The sequence below is a fragment of the Trichosurus vulpecula genome, chromosome 3 (genome assembly GCF_011100635.1).
Source record: "Trichosurus vulpecula isolate mTriVul1 chromosome 3, mTriVul1.pri, whole genome shotgun sequence".
Classification (NCBI taxonomy): domain Eukaryota; kingdom Metazoa; phylum Chordata; class Mammalia; order Diprotodontia; family Phalangeridae; genus Trichosurus; species Trichosurus vulpecula.
The window spans coordinates 24,691,560-24,708,570 of record NC_050575.1 but is presented as its reverse complement, the minus strand read 5'-3'; the positions used below and the strand labels follow the sequence as shown (position 1 = coordinate 24,708,570).

The window sequence follows — 17,011 nt, the reverse complement described above, 5'->3', positions numbered from 1 at the left end:
GTGAAATGAGCAGAAGAAAGTAACCATATTACACAATGACCATGATGATGTAAAGGAAAATATCTCTAAAAGCTATCAGAACTCAGAGCAATTCAATGGCCAAACTTGACCCCAAAAGATTGTTAATGAAAAATATCTCTGGTACAGAAGTAGTGGTCAATAGATATGGAACGGAATATAAGCTGTCACAGACGTGTCCCAAAAGTCAGTGAAATGAAATGACTGAAAAACAATATTTTTTTAATCTTAAAACTCCGCTAAGATTTTCAGGAGCCTTGTATGGTCAATGTATCAGTTTGTTCTAATTAACTGTTCTTTGTTACAAGAGAGGGTTCCATTTGGGGGGGACAGGGAGAAGGGGTGGTACAAAAAAAAGTACAAAAAAAAAAGTTAATAAAATATTTTTAAAGAAAACAAATGCATATGTAGAATCAAACTCACCTGAACTTATTTGAGTGTTATTTGGATTACTTTCACCTTGGAGATCATCATCAGTCAATGATTCCTACATAGAATAAGAATTAAAGATAAAAATATTGACAACTAAAATTATTCAATGTTTCTTCTGAGAATGAAAGGCAACAAAAGCAACTTTATTCCACGTAGCACGTTAGAAAGATTTCTTACTTCTCTACTTACTTCCCAATTTCTTACTTATGAGCACAAATGATAACTCACATTAAGGCCTTAATGTCTGTGAAGGTTTTGCATACATTTTATCTTATTAACTTCAGGACAATTTTTGAGGTAAGAGCCATTATTATATCCTTATGAGGATTACAAAAGAAGGTACTGAGACTAGGAGAAGCTAAGTATGACTTGTTCAAAGTTACTCAGCTACTAAATATCTAAGCCAGAATTTGAATAACGGTCTTCCTGACTCATAATTCCATGCTCCATTCATTATGCCACTATATCACTATGCCTCCCAGATACAGAATTAGCTGTAAGTCATATTCAAAAAGGAGCTCGTTAATTTTTCCCCACTAAAGTCTATAAACAGTGGGATTTTCCAATAGAATATCTAATAGCAGCTAAGCTACATGTAAACTGCCATGGAAGGTGCTGTGACTTAATGGACAGCACTGGACTTGCAGTCAGGAAGACCTCAGACACTTAATTATGTGGCCGTGGACAACTGAGTTAGCCTATCTGGGCCTCGGTTTCCTCATCTATAAAACAGGGATAATATTAGTATTTGTCTCACCAGGTTGTTCTAAGGATTAGATGAAATAATGTACGCAAAATGCTTTTAAACTTCCAAGTTCTACTCACGTTAGCTGCTATGTATCATGTTAACTTTCCTTAAACTACTTTAATCTAATATGCTTTAAACTAAAAAGAATGAGGGAAAAAACTGCCTATGTATATCTATCAAAGTAGATGCTACAAGAGAGCAGCCACAATAAAGAAGAAAAACATTTGCAACACCAAGAAATAATTCCCATGAGGAGAAAAATAGTAATTGTTTGAAGATACTGATGGGATTACATGGATGCCAGGGGAGAGGGCAAGGAGGAGGGGTTGAGATGCTCACTGACAGCAGGGAGAAGGCAGAGCTGCACAATTCTTACTCTTTCCTCTGCCAAGAAAAATGACCCTTGCATTGGGAAAGCCAGAACAAAAATAGCTAATGGAGTAGAAACCCAGGACAAACAGAGATCACGAAGAGCACCTAACTGGTCTTGATGAATTCAGGGTACAACTGGCCCAAAATGAATCACAGCCTTGGCTTGCTTAGTATAGATTTGTATGCATGGTTTCCCCTTTATTAGATTATAAGCTCCTTGAGAGTAGAGGCTGTCTTTTGCTTCTTTCTTTATCCCCAGAACTTAGTACAGTGCTTGGCACGCACATAGTAGGAACTTGATGAATTTTTACTGTGACTGATTATATTTTTATCCCTAGTAGTCAGTACAAAACCTGCTTAATACGTAAAGTGCTTAATAGGTTCTTGTTGACAGACTGAATACAACTAATTGGATTAGAAACTAGCCAAATGACCAACTCAAAGAGTAGCTTTGTGGTTCCTCATCACTTTAGTAGGAGGTCTATAATGCCCCAGGGAAATCAGCATGGCTCATGCCACTTAACATCTGCATCGATGACTTGGATAATTTTATCATTGATAAAGGCATATGGTCCACTCATTAAATCTGCAGGTGACGAAAAACTGAGTGGGATAACTAACCCATTGGATAATAAAGAAAGAACCAAAAAAGACCTTGACAGGGTCCATCACTAGGATGAATCTATTAAGATGAAATCCAATAAGAAAATATTGTGAAATCTTACACTCGGGTTCAAAATATCATTGTTGCAATTATAAAATGTTGAGAGCATGATTAGAGAACAGTTTGTCTGGAAAAGACCTGAAAGTTTCAACGAACTGGAAACTTAATATGAATCAGTGATATGATGTGGCAGTCTAAAATGCTAACTCACTGAAAGACTATGTTGAGAAAGGCACAGCTTCCAGACGTGGAACACATCTGGTGTCACGATTTAAGAAAGATATTGATAAACTGGAGAGTGTCTAGAGGAGGGCATCTAGGATGGTGAAGTCCATGTTATATGAGGATCAGTTAAAGGATGTGGGGATAGGGAAAAGAGAAGACTCTGGGGAGATATGATAGCTGTCTTTAAGTGTCTAAAGGATTGTCACTTGTACTGTTTGACTCCAGAGGACAGAACCAAGAGCAAAGAAAGGAAGTTGAAAAGAGCCACATGTAGGCTTGATGTAAGGAAATAAAAAAATATATATTTAGAGCTTTCCAAAGTGGAATGGACTGGCTTAAAAGGCAGTGAGTTTCTTCTCATTACAGGTCTTTAAGCAGTCTGGATGATCATTTGCTGGGTGTATTATAAAAAGAATGGGGGGAAGTTGTGATATAGGTTGGATTATATGGCCTCTAAGTTCCCTTCCAACTCTAAAATTCTGAGATTCTGTGATTAATGTAATTTTAAACTATAGTATTACACAATTCTTACTAAAATAGACACAATAAGCTTTTACTAAAATTCATTTGAACAGAATTTAGATATCATGAATTTTAAAATTTATACAATACCACACTAAGAATCAAATAAAACGTGTCAAATATTTTAAAAATGTATATTGCGAAATTTCTGTATACAGAGGTAGTGTAGTAGAATGGATATGATGTTGACCTTAGAGTCAGAAAGATCTCAGTTCAAATCCTATTCCAAAACGCACTGGCTGGTTGACTCAAGACATGGCCTTTAACTTCTCATTGTCAATGAGGAAAGGGGAAGGGAATAAGCATTTAATATGTGCCAGGAACTGTGGCAATCACTTTGCAGATATTGTCTCATTTGATCCTAACAACAACCCTGAGAAATAGAGGCTATTACTATTATCCCCATATTACAGTTGAGCAAATTGAGGCAGACTGAAGTTAAGTGACTTGCAGGCTCACACAACTAGGAGTATTTAAGGCTGCATTTGAAATCAGCCGCATTAGCATATGCTAATCTACATTGTGATAGGAATTTCCTCATAGGGAGTTCATTACACCAATGAAATCATGAGTCCTATAAAAAAAAATTCTGCATAAAATATTAAGTCCCAGAACAGGATAACTTCAATGTTTTATAACAAAAATAATAAAAAGTGCTGGCTTGAATTGGTTTATAAAGTTTTTGGATTACTATTCCTACACAAAATTATTCCTTATATTCATTTTTACTTCTGTAAAAAAACTGATTAATTTTTACCTAACTTCATTTCCCTCTGTATTGCCTCCTGCTCCCCACTTTGAGAGCCATGCCTCATAACAAAAGAAAAAATAAAGAAAAAAGTAGTTAAGCTAAACCAATAGCACAGTACACACACATGCAGTGTTCCACATTGAGGGTCTATATCCCTCGTACCCCCGGGAAAAACAGGAAGGAGGCGAATTCTCAAAAATCTTCTTTGGGACCTGGTACAGGCCTAATAAATGCACAGCATTAAGTTTCCGTTTTTGTTGTTAAAGTCCTTTCCATTTAACACTGTTTTGTTAACTTTATTTTTCACTTTTTTCGCATCTTTTTTTTATATATTTTTTTTACTTTATTTTACATCTATTTATGTGTGCCTTCCTATGGTTTATTTTTCATATTAATCTATTCTCAGTAGTATCAGCACTAATCATGCTAATAGAAGAGAATCAGTTACTACTGCAAGCATATATAATTTTATTTCTTATTCCAGCTTTGTTAAAGTTAATAGCTTTATCTATCTGGGAATATCAAAAGACATTAAGATGGGGTTACAGTGGAAATGCCCCTTTACTAAGGCTGGTAACCTGAGTTCAAATACTAACCCTGTCACTGTGTGATCTTGAGCAAGTCACTTCCCCACCCATGGGCCTCAGTTTCATCCACTATAAAAGGAGGAGGTCAGACTAGATCAGGGGTGGGGAACCTGTGGCCTCAAGGCCACATGTGGCCCTCTAGTGTGGCCCTTTGACTGAATTCAAACTTTTGTTCTGTGAAGTTTGGATTCAGTCAAAGGAAGAGTCTTTACGGACCCTTTTAGCTCTAATATTCCATGAAATGAAGATAAGGATACATACCTTCTGTGCAGGAGTCATGTTCTTAGAGTCCTCATTAACGTGACTTTTTTGCAGTTTTTTTTGGTGGGCAACATTCAACTGCATACTAACAAACAAACACTTTTTAAAATTCATAAATAAATATTAAAATCCATAAGTTAGCAGACTTTCTTATTTGGGGATTTCTATTTTTTTCCTATTATAATACTCACAACACATAAAACAAAAACAGCCTTATAAAAAGGTAGGAGTCAAACTAGGACAAGTTCTATAAATATACAAACAATATCAGACCTATTCAATAGAAATGATTCATCATTTACCTTTAATTAAAAATCAAAATGTGTCTTGAAAAATTCATTATCTGATAATGTCAGGTTGTAATTATAGTTTTTGGAAAGAAGACATATTAAAACATTATCTGTCCAATGTCCTCAAATGCCCGAAGTTCTGCAGAAACTGGATGATTCTCAATCTTCTATTTTCACCCTGCCCCCTCTGCTCATCCTATCACCCAAGCTTGGAATGGGGTCTCCTTTCCTCTGTTAAAGTCTTTCCCTTCCTTCAAGGTGCAAATCAGATGCCACCTTTTCCACCTATCTCTACAAGCCCATCCTCCTCCCAAGTGAATGTGACTGCTCTCTTGCTTTCTCCCCTTTTCACCTCCCCCCTTACTTCAGTCATCCTCCCTTTTATCATCTTCTATTTTTTTGTAGTTCCACTCCAGCTCCCAATGCCTTACAGGCTCCTTGAGAGCTATGTTGTAGCTATTTCTGCATCCCTAAAACCTAAAGCGCAGTAGGTGACTAGGAAAACATATTTGCTTAATTGAGGTTGAAGACTAAGAATTGTTTTGTGTGTTTAAATGTTTTCCTTTACCAGATATACTTAACTACCCTTTAAACAGGCATTTAAAAATAGCAAGTAACACTTCTGCCACTGTTAAAATTTTGTCAAAAGCCACAGAATCAGCTAAATGTTCATCTGAAAAGTACACAGCCCCAAAGAAACACCTCTACAGAAATCAGACAATAGTCATGGTAATAGATAATTTTATAAGTTGACACACACCCGGGGTTTGTAGCAGGACTCTCATGTAACTGTGTTGCTTCAACATTTTCCTTCAGCTTTGGTAAGATTTCCACTGGAAGTTTTCCTTTTGATCCTGTAGGAAAGCACTTGTTTTTCAAATCAAACCACATTTAACAACAGCAACAAAAAGTTAGATGGGGGTGGTGGTAGTTAAAATATACCTAATATGGGCACTTAGTGTTTATTGACTGACTACAATCGATTGTAAATTGCTGTAAAATCCCCCTTTTGTTTAGTATTCTCGGTTGAATTGCAGTACCAAGATCTCAAGATACAAAGGAGGGAAAAGAAAGGGAAGGATAAGGGAAGAAGAAAAAGGAGGAGGTTCTAATGGCTTCATCTTAGTTTTTATCCTCCTTCACTACTCTCCAAATTGTGATATGGTCTATGAACCCCCTATCTAGCATACTGTTGGTTTCTGTGATACTGGTCATCCCTCTACCTGTCTGGTTATTTCTTCTCAGTCTCATTTGCTCAATCTTCACTCATTCCTGATATTCCCAAGTTTCTGTCCTGGGCTTTCTCTTCTCTCTGCACTTTTTTCCTCAGTGATCACAAAAGCTCCTTTGTGTTCAGTTATTATCTTTATGTAGATGGCAGGTAAATCTATATGTTCTGCCCTAATCACTCTCATGGGCAGCTACGTGGTACAGTGGATATGATAGTGATGGGAACTGAACCCACAAAAGGAAAAAAACCATGTCTTTGGGATCTGGACCCCAAAAAGGAAAAGCGCCTGGACTTTCCCACATGGCCCAGATCCCTAACGTTGGCCCGGAGCCCATCCCCATGAGATAAGAGTGCTGGGCCTGGGCCCAGGAAGACCCATCTTCCTCTATTCAAATCCAGCCTCAGATACTTACTAGCTACGTGACTCTGGGCAAGTAAGTCACTTAACCCTGTTTGCCTCATGTAAAATGAGCTGGAGAAGGCTACGACAAACTACCGCAGTATCTTTGTCAAGAAAACCCCAAATGCAGTCATGAAGAGTCAGACATAACTGAAACTGAACAACAATCACTCTCATGAACTCTAGCGCCAACATCTATGTGCGTATCTCTGGCTGAACATCTCTGATACCTTGCTGAAATTGGATTTTTGGAAGAAAATAACAAACTCCATTTTGTTACATTTGCCGTTTATATTCCTTTTTCCTAGTGACACTGAATGTCTTCTGGTACCTCTGAAGAGGTGAAAGGTGGAGAGGTGCTCGACACCCCAAAATATCGATGCACCGGGTCCTGCCGAAAGAATTCGACTCAAGCCTTCTTAGCCAAAGAAAAAGACAAAGTTTATTAGGGACCAGCTACAGTGGCCAGATCCTCCAGCAGCCCCACCATAGGCTAGACTCCTCAAGAATCTGAGCGCCTTGTGAAGGCAGGATGGGATTTAAATACATAAAAGATTGTGGGAAAGATTGAGGGGTTGTCTGGGGTGACTGGTGGGGGGCATTTGGGATGGTCCTGAGGGGAAGTCTAAGGAAGATAAGGTGGAGCCAGAGTCCAGGATCCAAGAGAATGGGATCAAGGGCAGGAAGTTCCTGAAGGAATATCAAGGTTGGGAAGTAACTGAAGGCATGCATGTCTAAAGTAACAATAGAGGGAGAGATTTGGGCCTAAGAAGAATGTGAGGCTATAGCCTCAGGCTAAAACCGAATCAAGCAGGGAAGAGTCTAAAGACAAATTGGCTTTTTTTGGGGGGTTAGGAAGAAAAGGTCTCTGGGCCTGTACCCCATCACCTCCTTTCCCTCAAACACTTCACGGTTCCAAAAGAAAATTCAGAGTACTTTGAATAGTTTCAGGAACTCAAAATAAAGGCACAAAGTAGTAGGTTAACAAGTGTTAATTAACTAGCTGACAAAGAAGACCTAATTTCCTTTGGTTTGATGTGAACAGCTGTGCTAAAGATCTTTTTTTAAAATTTAAATCATTGTTTTTCTTTTCCTAAAAATGTACCTTGTCCAGTTTCTGGGCCCGGCCTGACCTAAAAATGCTTTGTAAGCTTGGCCACATGACCAGAGGTATCTGGCCACTGGACCCAGAGGGCTCTAGAGGAGAAAGTGAGGCTGGGGGCTTTGCACAGCCCTCTCTCACTAAAATCCAATTCACTTGCCAAGTCATGCCAACATCTTCCTGAGGTCATGGTCCTCTTTAAAAATAAAGAACAAACCACAACCTATAAGTAGTTCAAGCTGCCCCAGCGGGGACCTAACTGGCCAGTTCTAGTTGAGCAACTCAGCTCCTCCCCTCCCATCTCCTCTCCTCTCCCCACGGGTTTCATGCCCTTACCTGAGGGTGTTCTTTGCAAAGGAAGGTAAATTTTGATGGCTGAAACCTACCTTGTTATCTTCGCATTTACAAGCTAGATTTCTTTCTTAAAGACCACGCCTTAAATCCAATTCACTGATTGGCCAACAATAAGTCCCTGCCCAAGCACCTCTTAAAGGTTAAATTTTGGATGTGAATGGCGTGCATGTAAATAGTAATTGTTTCTTTTCTACCCAGCAACCCGGAGGGTCTTCCCCTCCCAGTTTGATTTTTTTTTTTAAGGGGCCATCCCTTGACTCACTTCTTAAACAGGCCTGGGTTTTGCCTAAGTCAAAGTGAGAAATCAGGAAAGACCTTAGCTTAAAAAGGCCGTCTCCCACTCCAGTTATCCTAATCTATATCTACCTGATGAGGGCACAATCTCTGGGAACCCCCTCGAACCTGGAATACAGTCTCTAGGAGCCCCCTGGAACTCTCCTTGAGTCTTCCAACCAGATCTGGCCTTCCCCTAAGGCCATGGGCCTTGCATTATCATTGGGCCCAAGTCTCAGCCTAGCCTAGCCTAGCCTAGCCCTCTATTGTCCAGCTGTTTCCCCGCACTTAATCCTGATCAAAATATCTATACCCTAGCTCTGTTACCCCAGCCCTCTATTGTCTGTATGTCTCCAGGTAGCCTTCAGCTGTTTCCCACTCAGGAGTCTGACTTCATCTCAGTCCCATCAAGCTCCTCCTTAGACTCCTCCTCAAGTCCCTCCCTAAATCCCTCCTCTGGTCACCCCAGACCACCCCTCAATCCCTCCCACAATCTTTGTGTATATAATCTCCATGTTGCCTCCATGAAGGTGGTCAGATCTAATCTAGCTCAGATTGATCTGGCCCGCTTTTGTTACAGGCGTCACAAGGGGTGGGATCTCTTGGGGCAGGCCTATTTGGATAACTCTTAATAAACTTTGTCTTTTCCCTTGGCTTGAGAAAGCTTGAGTGAATTCCTTCGGCAGGACCCGGTGTGTCGGTACTTTGGTGTGTGGACCCAGGTAGCTCTGGAGAAGAATGTGAGGCTGGTGACTTTGCACAGCCCTCCCTCCCTGACTCAAATCCAATTCACTTGCAAGTCATGGCATCATCTTCCTGATGTCATGGTCCTCTTCAAGAACAAAGGACAAATCACACATGACCTTATCTTACCTAAACTCTGGGTCATATATGTCATCTGTGGAATTGGGAGACACACATGCCTATCACCTACTGATGGGGTAGGTTACACTCTTAAGTTTATCTGTCTGTCCATAGCCTGTGCTGGCTTATTCATGAAGTGGCTAGCAAGCCTGAAAATTCTTGAAACAACCTTAAACCCTAAAACCTTACAAACACAGTATGTCCAAAAAAGGAACTCAGTAACTTCTTACATAAACCTGCCCCTTCTCCAAATTTCCCTATTTCTGTTGAGGGCACTGGCATCTTTCTAATCTACAAGCTTTGCAACCTTGAGGTCACTGTTGACTCTCCTTTCGCCCTTGCTCCCTACAGTCAATCAGCTGCCAAATCTTGTCAAGTCTTCCTCTACACTTTCCCCATTTTCTCTCTTCATTCTCAGGGTTGCCATCTTAGTTCAAATCCTCCTCATTCCCTCCTATGACCACTGTAAAAGCTTCCCAATCACTTTCCCACCCTCTAGTCTCTGCCCTCTCCAATTCATCCTCCACAAAGCTGCTGAAATAAATTTCCTAAGAAATACTGATCAGTTCCCTGCTCAGAACCATTCAGTTGCTGTCTACTATCTCTAGGATAAAATACAAACTCGGTCTGACATTTGAGGCTGTCGATATAAACTGGCTCCAATGTACTTTTCCAGCCCCATTTCACATTACTGCCCTTCACATTACATACTTTATATTGTCTTGTATTAACACTTAGTACCCAAGACAGAAGTCTGAGAATCATTCCTCCCAACCAGCCCCACACCCAGCCACCTAATCACAGCTTTCCTGACTTATCTGTTAACCCTCTGACTCCTAGCATTGGAAATAAACCGCAAGGCTTGGGAGCTATGCTAATTCCCAGTTGCCACCTATACTGACAGCAAGAGAGATTTCTCCACTGGGACCATCTCTGGCAGCATGAGGAAGATGACATCGGGGAAACTCGTTCTATTCTCATTGCTAGTGCTACTGGCTGAAGGGGAGGGGGTTCCATTACAGATGACCTGTGAGGGCTGTCTGTAGACATCATAAATCAACCCACTGCTTTAATCACCTGCCTGAGCTGTCCACAAATAAACAATTGTGTAGATTTTGTGCATTCCATGGGTTGGGCTAAAGAGCCTCACAGGACACCACAGAAATCAGGAATATTTAGCTTGGAAAAAGAGTCCTGGACTTACTCTCCTGACTTCACCCCATCAAATAGGGGATGGGGAAGTGGCTGTGACAATTATTCCAGGGTGGGCTCATGATGTTCCAAAGGATCTGGCTCCTTGTAAAAGTGAGTGCTTGGACCTTTTAGCAGCTGCAGGCTTCTCTCAAAATGATCTAGCAGGTTAGTCCTGGGTGCTGGGGTGGATTGTAAGGATCCTCAGTAGCCTTCCTCCCTGCTAAAGGAAACACTGGGGAAACTCAAATCCCCTGAGCCACCTAGCCAAAGAAAAACCTGCATAAAAACTGAAAGCCCCTTTTTCCCTTCAATGAGGAATGTGACTATCAATTAACTACCAATTTCCCATGCATTCCTCCCACCTTTAATCTACACCAGTCCCCCAACCTGGAGATGTGCACCAGGAACAGGCTCTCCATTCCTTATCCCAATGCTTGGTCCTCCTTGATCTCCATAAGAACCCTATTAAAATCCACTGGGCTTTAATGGTTTTGGTGCCCAATTCCACCAAGGATTCTAGCAGGCCTGATCCGTGTCCATCCTCCCTCTTATTGTGAGTAGTTCTCAGTAAAGCTGGCTTTCTTTACAGTCATCTGTTGTGTTCCATGTTGTTCCATAGATGGAAGCTCTAGTTACTTTATCCTATTTCACAGAATAACCCAAGAAAACCAACAACACTTCAACCTTCTGTAACTGAATGTCCCGACTCTAGACATCTTAGCACTAGGACCTTAAGCACAGGGCCTCTCACAATCAGTACGTGGGCTTCTGACCCCAGATCAGACCTACACGGCTCAGAGGCAGGGTATCTTCTGGCTGGGCATTATCTATCACCTTCTTGGGATAAACCAAAGGAGCTGGCCTCTGAGATCCCCATCTTTAGGTATTTAGCTGAAAGCCCAATATTATCATTTCCTTCGTAGTGTTTGAGAAAGAACAAATTGATACTATCACAGTGTGGAAGCCCTATTCAAATGACATTTTCCCTGTCCTGTAGCTAGCAAACTCCGCCCTTTCTACCAAACTCTAGTGATCTGGAGGCCTTGGTTGCTTGTCCCTCTTACCCAGCTATTACTCCTAGTTTTCTCATTCCTGTCCACCTCATTCCTATCCTGATAAAGTCTGTTTCTTTGCCCTCTCATTCCACTGTGTTTGTTAAAATTCTTGTACCATTGTTAACAAACTTCTCTCTCTTCGAGACCTCTTCCTCTCACCTTTCCCCCATCTTCTTGCACTCATGGAAACCTGGATACCTCCAGAAGGCACTATATCCATGGTCATCTTCTCTGGTAGTAGTAGATGAACCTTCTCTCTTGTCCCCTGACACACTGGGCCATACTCCTTGCTCCTCTCATTTCCCTTTCCAGAACCTTCCCTGCCCCTAGCATTTTGCAATCTCTAGTCCTTTGAGGGTTATCCCATCAATATATACTGCTCTATCTAGATCTTTGTGACAGTTACCTATTATCCCCCAGAACATTTGTTGTCTTTCTTAAGGTGTTTAAGTAGCTGGCTTATCCTCTTCCTCTCTATCCCAACCCCTGAACCCATACTTAAAGACCTAAATACACATGTTGATGTCCCCTCATATACTCTGACTTCTCAGTTCATCAACTACCTCAACGTCTATGACCTTAGTTATGCACAGAAAAAGTAACACCCTTGATCTCACCATCACCTCTATCTGTCTTACCTCCAGGAATCAGTAAGAACTCTGAAGTTCCTCACAGTCATATATCCTTCCATTTCTTTTTCTTATTCCTTCTGAACCTGTTCTTCATTCTCATGAAGACCTCCAGGATCTCAGTTCTTCCTTGTTCTCTCATTCTATCACCCTTACTCTGGCTTCATTTCCTTCCCTACACACTTTGTACCCTGTACTTACTTATTTCAACTATACCCTGTCCACTAACCTAGAATCTTTTGTCCCCCTATGCTGTCACAAGTCATGCCTTGCCAAACCCCAAGTATGGGTTATATCCATTCTCTGACTTCTTCATTCCTATGTCTGTATTACAGAAAATTACAAAACCTTACTGACTTGGGTACACTAGAGAAATCTCTTATCTAATCTCAATTGGCCTTCATTGCTACAGAGAAATACTTTTTTCCTCCTGATTAATCCTTTTTAATTCCCGAAGGTGGCTATTCCAAACATCTTCTCTATTAAGGAGTACCTCTATTTAGGAAATTAAGACCATCCACTGTGAGCTTTCTCCCCTATTCTACATCTACATTTATTATATTTTCCTTTCTTTTAGTCTCTGAGAAAGTAGCCCTTCTTGCCAAGGCTAACCCCTCTCTATCTGTACCCTTAATCTCAAGCCCTCCCATCATTGATCATATTTTCTTCCTATTCCTCATACTCAGTGGCTCTGATGGGGTACAGGATCTGGGAGTAGGACCCGGCACGTTGGTATTTTGGGGTCTCGAGCACCCCTAAAAACATATGATTCTTTAACCTCATCAGCTCCCTCTTAATTACCTACACATGTGCCCAAATCCTCCCCATCATTAAAAAGCTTCTACTGACTTGACTCTGCTACTTTTTCTCTTTTCCTTTTCCCAGCTAAACAAGGAAAAAAACCACCAACTTGTACTCATTATATCCTCTTTTTCACCATCTAACGTTTCATATCCCTGACTCTAATTTCTAAATCCAATGGCTTTTTCTCATCCTCATACTTTTTGATCTCTCAGCTACTTACCATGGGGTTAACCACTATCACCTCTTGGCTATCATTTCTACTCCCTAAGCTTTTGAAATGCTGCTCCCTGCTGGTCTTGCTCTGGTATAGCTGACTATTAACCTTCCTGGTCTCCATTACCTTCCCAGTCTCGATTACTGGATCACCACCCATTGTCCATCTCCTAACCATAGACAAGAGCAGTGAGGTGGTGCAGTAGGTAGAGTACTGAGCCTGGAATCAGGAAGACCTGGGTTCAAATCTAGCCTCAGACACATACCAACTATGTGACCTTGGGCAAATCACTTAACCCTTTTTGCCTCAGTTCCTCATCTGTAAAATGAGCTGGAGAAGGAAATGGAAAACCGCTCCAGTATATTTGCCAAGAAAACCATAAAGGCCTCATAAAGAGTGAAGCATTATGTCTCCATCACCTGACACATAGTAAGTACTTTATATTGGTATTGTATTGGTCCCATTCTCTCTACCCACAGGGCCACACCCTAGATTATTACAATAGACTCCTAATTGGTTTTCCTACTTCCTTTCTTTTCCTTTTCCAGTCCATTCTGCCAAAGTAACCTTCCTAAAGGTCTGACCATTTCACTCCCCTGTTCAAACATCTTTTCTAGTTCTTTCTTGCCTCTAAGATACAATGCAAAATCCTCATACTAGTGCTTAAAGCCATTTACAATTGTCTTCTGTAACTTTAGACATTTATTTCACAATACACGCCTTTACATAGTCTACTTTCTGGCCAAACTGACCTATTTGCTATTTTTTGAAGTTGGCAACCCATCCATTGACTCCTTTCCATAGCATGGGTTATCCTTCAAGCCTTCAACATCCTTCCCCCTTAGTCCCACCTTGGCTTTGTCAAAATTTTAGGAGACACCCTGTTTTCCAGAGCTAAGGCCCAGCAAGCAGGCTGTGGCCCTGAGCTCGGCATAATAACAATGCTTTATGCTCACCCCCTGGATGATCCCACCCTCTGACAAGGAATGAACAAAAATGAACTTTGCAAATTGGGAAATTTAGACTTGATTTTAGGAAACTAACATGGCTTTATAACCAAAACAGCTATCCAGAAGTGTAATGGCCTTAGGAGATAGTGAGTTTCCTCTCACTGGAGGTCTTGAAGAAGAATGTGGATGATTACTTAGCTGTCCTATTTGTCCTTCATTTTTGAAAAGGACCGTGGCATCAGTGAAATCATGACATGACTTGCAGTTTACTTTGATTTGAGTGAGGGAGGGCTGTGCAAGGTCACCAGCCTCATTTTCTCCTCCAGAGCCACCTGGATCCAGTGACCAAATGATCATCAGGATGACTGGAGATGGCCCAGGATACAATGGGAGACCCTGGTCCTTGTAAACTAAGGCCTTTTCATGTACTTAATTAGAGTGAGGCAATGCCCATTTAGTAAGTAGACCTCTTTGAGAAGTGAGTCATGGGATGGCCCCTTTAATTAGGAAAAGAAAAAAAAATCAAACTGGAAGGGGAAGACTCTCAGGGTTGCTGTTCCAAAGAGAAAATTACCACTGACACTCACTCTAAGGCATGAGGGCCCAAAATACAGCCATTAAGTGGAGCTTGGGTAGGGATCTTTTGTGGTTCAATCTATGAGCTTCAGAATGAACTGTGTTTAAGATATTTGGAAGGAAGGAAAGAAGGAAAAAGGAAGGGAGGAAGGAAGGAATCTAGCCAGTAAACCCTAAATTAAGTGGGCAGCTTCTGGCCATCAAAATTTACCTTCCTTAGGTAGATGAGTACATGAAAAGGCCTTCGCCTAAGGGGCCAGGGTCTCCCATTGCATCCTGGGCCACCTCTAGTCATCCTGGTGAATATCTGGCCACTGGACCCAGATGGCTCTAGAGGAGAAAGTGAGGCTGGTGACCTTGCACAGCCCTCCCTCACTCAAATCAAAGTCAACTGCAAGTCATGTCATCATTTCCCTGATGCCATGGTCCTTTTCGAAAACGAAGGACAAACACTACCTGTGAGTTAACTGAGCTGCCAGAATAGGGACCCAGCTAGTTGGGTAACTCAGCTGGTCCTCTCTCTCTCTCCCTCTCCTCTCCAAAGAAAGGTATATATTGATGGCCAGAAGCTGCCCACTTAACTTGGGGATTACTTAGCTATATTGTAGAGTGTATTCTTTTGGAGGTGGGGAGGGGATGAGTTGAAGGTCTGTTGAGGTCCTCTCCAATTCTAAAATTCTCTGAGGAAGAAAGAAGACATGAGGAAGAAGAACTGAGAAGGGAAAAGGAGAGAGAAAAGGGGAGGAGGGCAGGTGCAAAGGGAGGAGGGGAAAGATAAAATGGGGGGAGGGAAAGGAGAACAGGAAGAAGGAGGAAGAGGGATGGAAACTACAAAGGGGAAGAAATGGGAGGGGGAAAGGGAAGACCCTGAAAAAAGGGAGAGAGGGGGGGGGGGCAGGAGGGAGGGAGAAAAAGAAGGAGGGAGAGGGTGGGGGTGAGGATGAAAAGAGAGGGAAAGGGAGAAAGAAGGCAAAGGAGGGAGGAAAGAGCAGGAGAAAAGGGAGGGATGGAAGGAAAGGTGAAGAAAAGAGAAATGGAAAAGGAAGAGGAGGGGAGGAGAGTATGAAAAAAGGGAGAAGTGGAGAGATAGGGAAAGAGGAGTAGGAGGAAAGAGTGGGAGATGAGAAGAGTGGGAGATGGGACACTGGCTGGGGCGGGGGGAGTGGCGTGGCCAGCGGCTGGGGCAAGTCGCTCCCGCCTTCCTCCACAGGCCGGCGGCCTTCTCCGGGTCCTGGGCACTGGTCTGGGCCTTCCTCACGAAGGTGCGGCTTTGTGCCCCGCGGGGTCAGGCGATGGCCTCTTTCTTTCCTCCCTGCGGGCGGCCGAACCTACCTCGGATGGGCGCGTAGCGGGTCTGGGGCTCGGGGAGGCCGAGGCTGGGCCCGGGAGGCGGCGGGGTATGGTTCAGCCTCCGCCTGGGCCGCCGCGGGCGCTGAACGTAGATTCTCTGCGGCCACATGGCGGGCTCCGGGGGCGGCTCCAGGCGGGACCGTGCGAGTCTCTGCGTGTCCTGTGCAGGGTAAAGGCCTGGACCTGCGAAGCCTGGATCTGCGAGGCCTGGGAGGGGCCGTCTAGAGCTCCACCTAAAGGCCCAGCTAACCACCTACCTCCTCAGCCCTGGCCACCACCCCTAGACCCAAGCTGGGCCTTTCCCCCTCCCCCTTGGCGAAGCCCCGCCTCATTCCTCCTTAGGGGGTCCCAGAGGAGCCTTAATCCCTGGCCAGGAAGCTACTGGCATTTCACACCTCGGGGCAACCAACAGAAATGGGGTCCTCCAGAAAGGAGGGTGATTGTAGGGTGGAAACAGATTGAGTTTTGGCTTAGGTGTATAGGGTTTGAGATGCCCATGGGACTTCTGGGTGGAGAGGTCCAACACAGGTAGTTAACAATTGATTTCAACACAACTTAGGGTCTATTCAACACTTATTTGCTACAAGCCTAGTAGTATATGCAGAGCACTGTACTGGAGAAGAATTTGGGAATCATAGGCAAAGTGATGATTATTAAACACACCTGAGTTGAGCGGAGGACCAGGGGAGAGGGTGTAGTTAGAGGAAAGATGAGGGTCTGGAAGAGAAACTTGGGAGCTAGCCATGCTAAATCTGAGGTGGATGATCTGGCAAATTAGACTGGGAAAGGAGTCCTGGGGTAGTGGACTTTCACATTGACAATTACTGGATGAGTAACTATGCGCATATAACTGCTGAGGAAAATAATGCTGTATTATATTCTTCTGTAATCCATCCTCCCCCATTTTATCAGACCCCACTTCTCTGGCAATTACTAAAGGGCTTGATCTAGTAATAGGATCGCTCTGAGCCTGTAATGCATCTGTTCTTTAATCACCATGGGCTGCACCCACCCGAGTGCTTATAAAGAGAGAACCAGCTTGGGCTGAGTCCTGCCTAAGCGCCTTGCTTCTTTTCAAAGCTGGGGATGACTTGGTCTCCAAGGGGGAAGCCAAGCCAGGAAGGGGGACTTGATTGAAATGGTTT

At 42.7% G+C, this 17,011-nt stretch overlaps 1 protein-coding gene across 1 annotated transcript in view; it reads right to left on the bottom strand.

Moving 5' to 3' along the window:
- The window catches only part of MEIKIN (meiotic kinetochore factor), a 128,435-nt gene extending 112,460 nt beyond the window's left edge, over positions 1-15,975 (bottom strand). The window contains exons 1-4 of the mRNA XM_036748441.1: positions 15,849-15,975; positions 5,631-5,724; positions 4,581-4,665; positions 442-505 (exon numbers count right to left, since the gene is read on the bottom strand). Coding sequence (XP_036604336.1) covers positions 442-505; positions 4,581-4,665; positions 5,631-5,724; positions 15,849-15,975 — 370 coding nt within the window. The remainder of the gene's footprint in view (positions 1-441; positions 506-4,580; positions 4,666-5,630; positions 5,725-15,848) is intronic.
- Between the last annotated feature and the right edge of the window lie 1,036 nt (positions 15,976-17,011).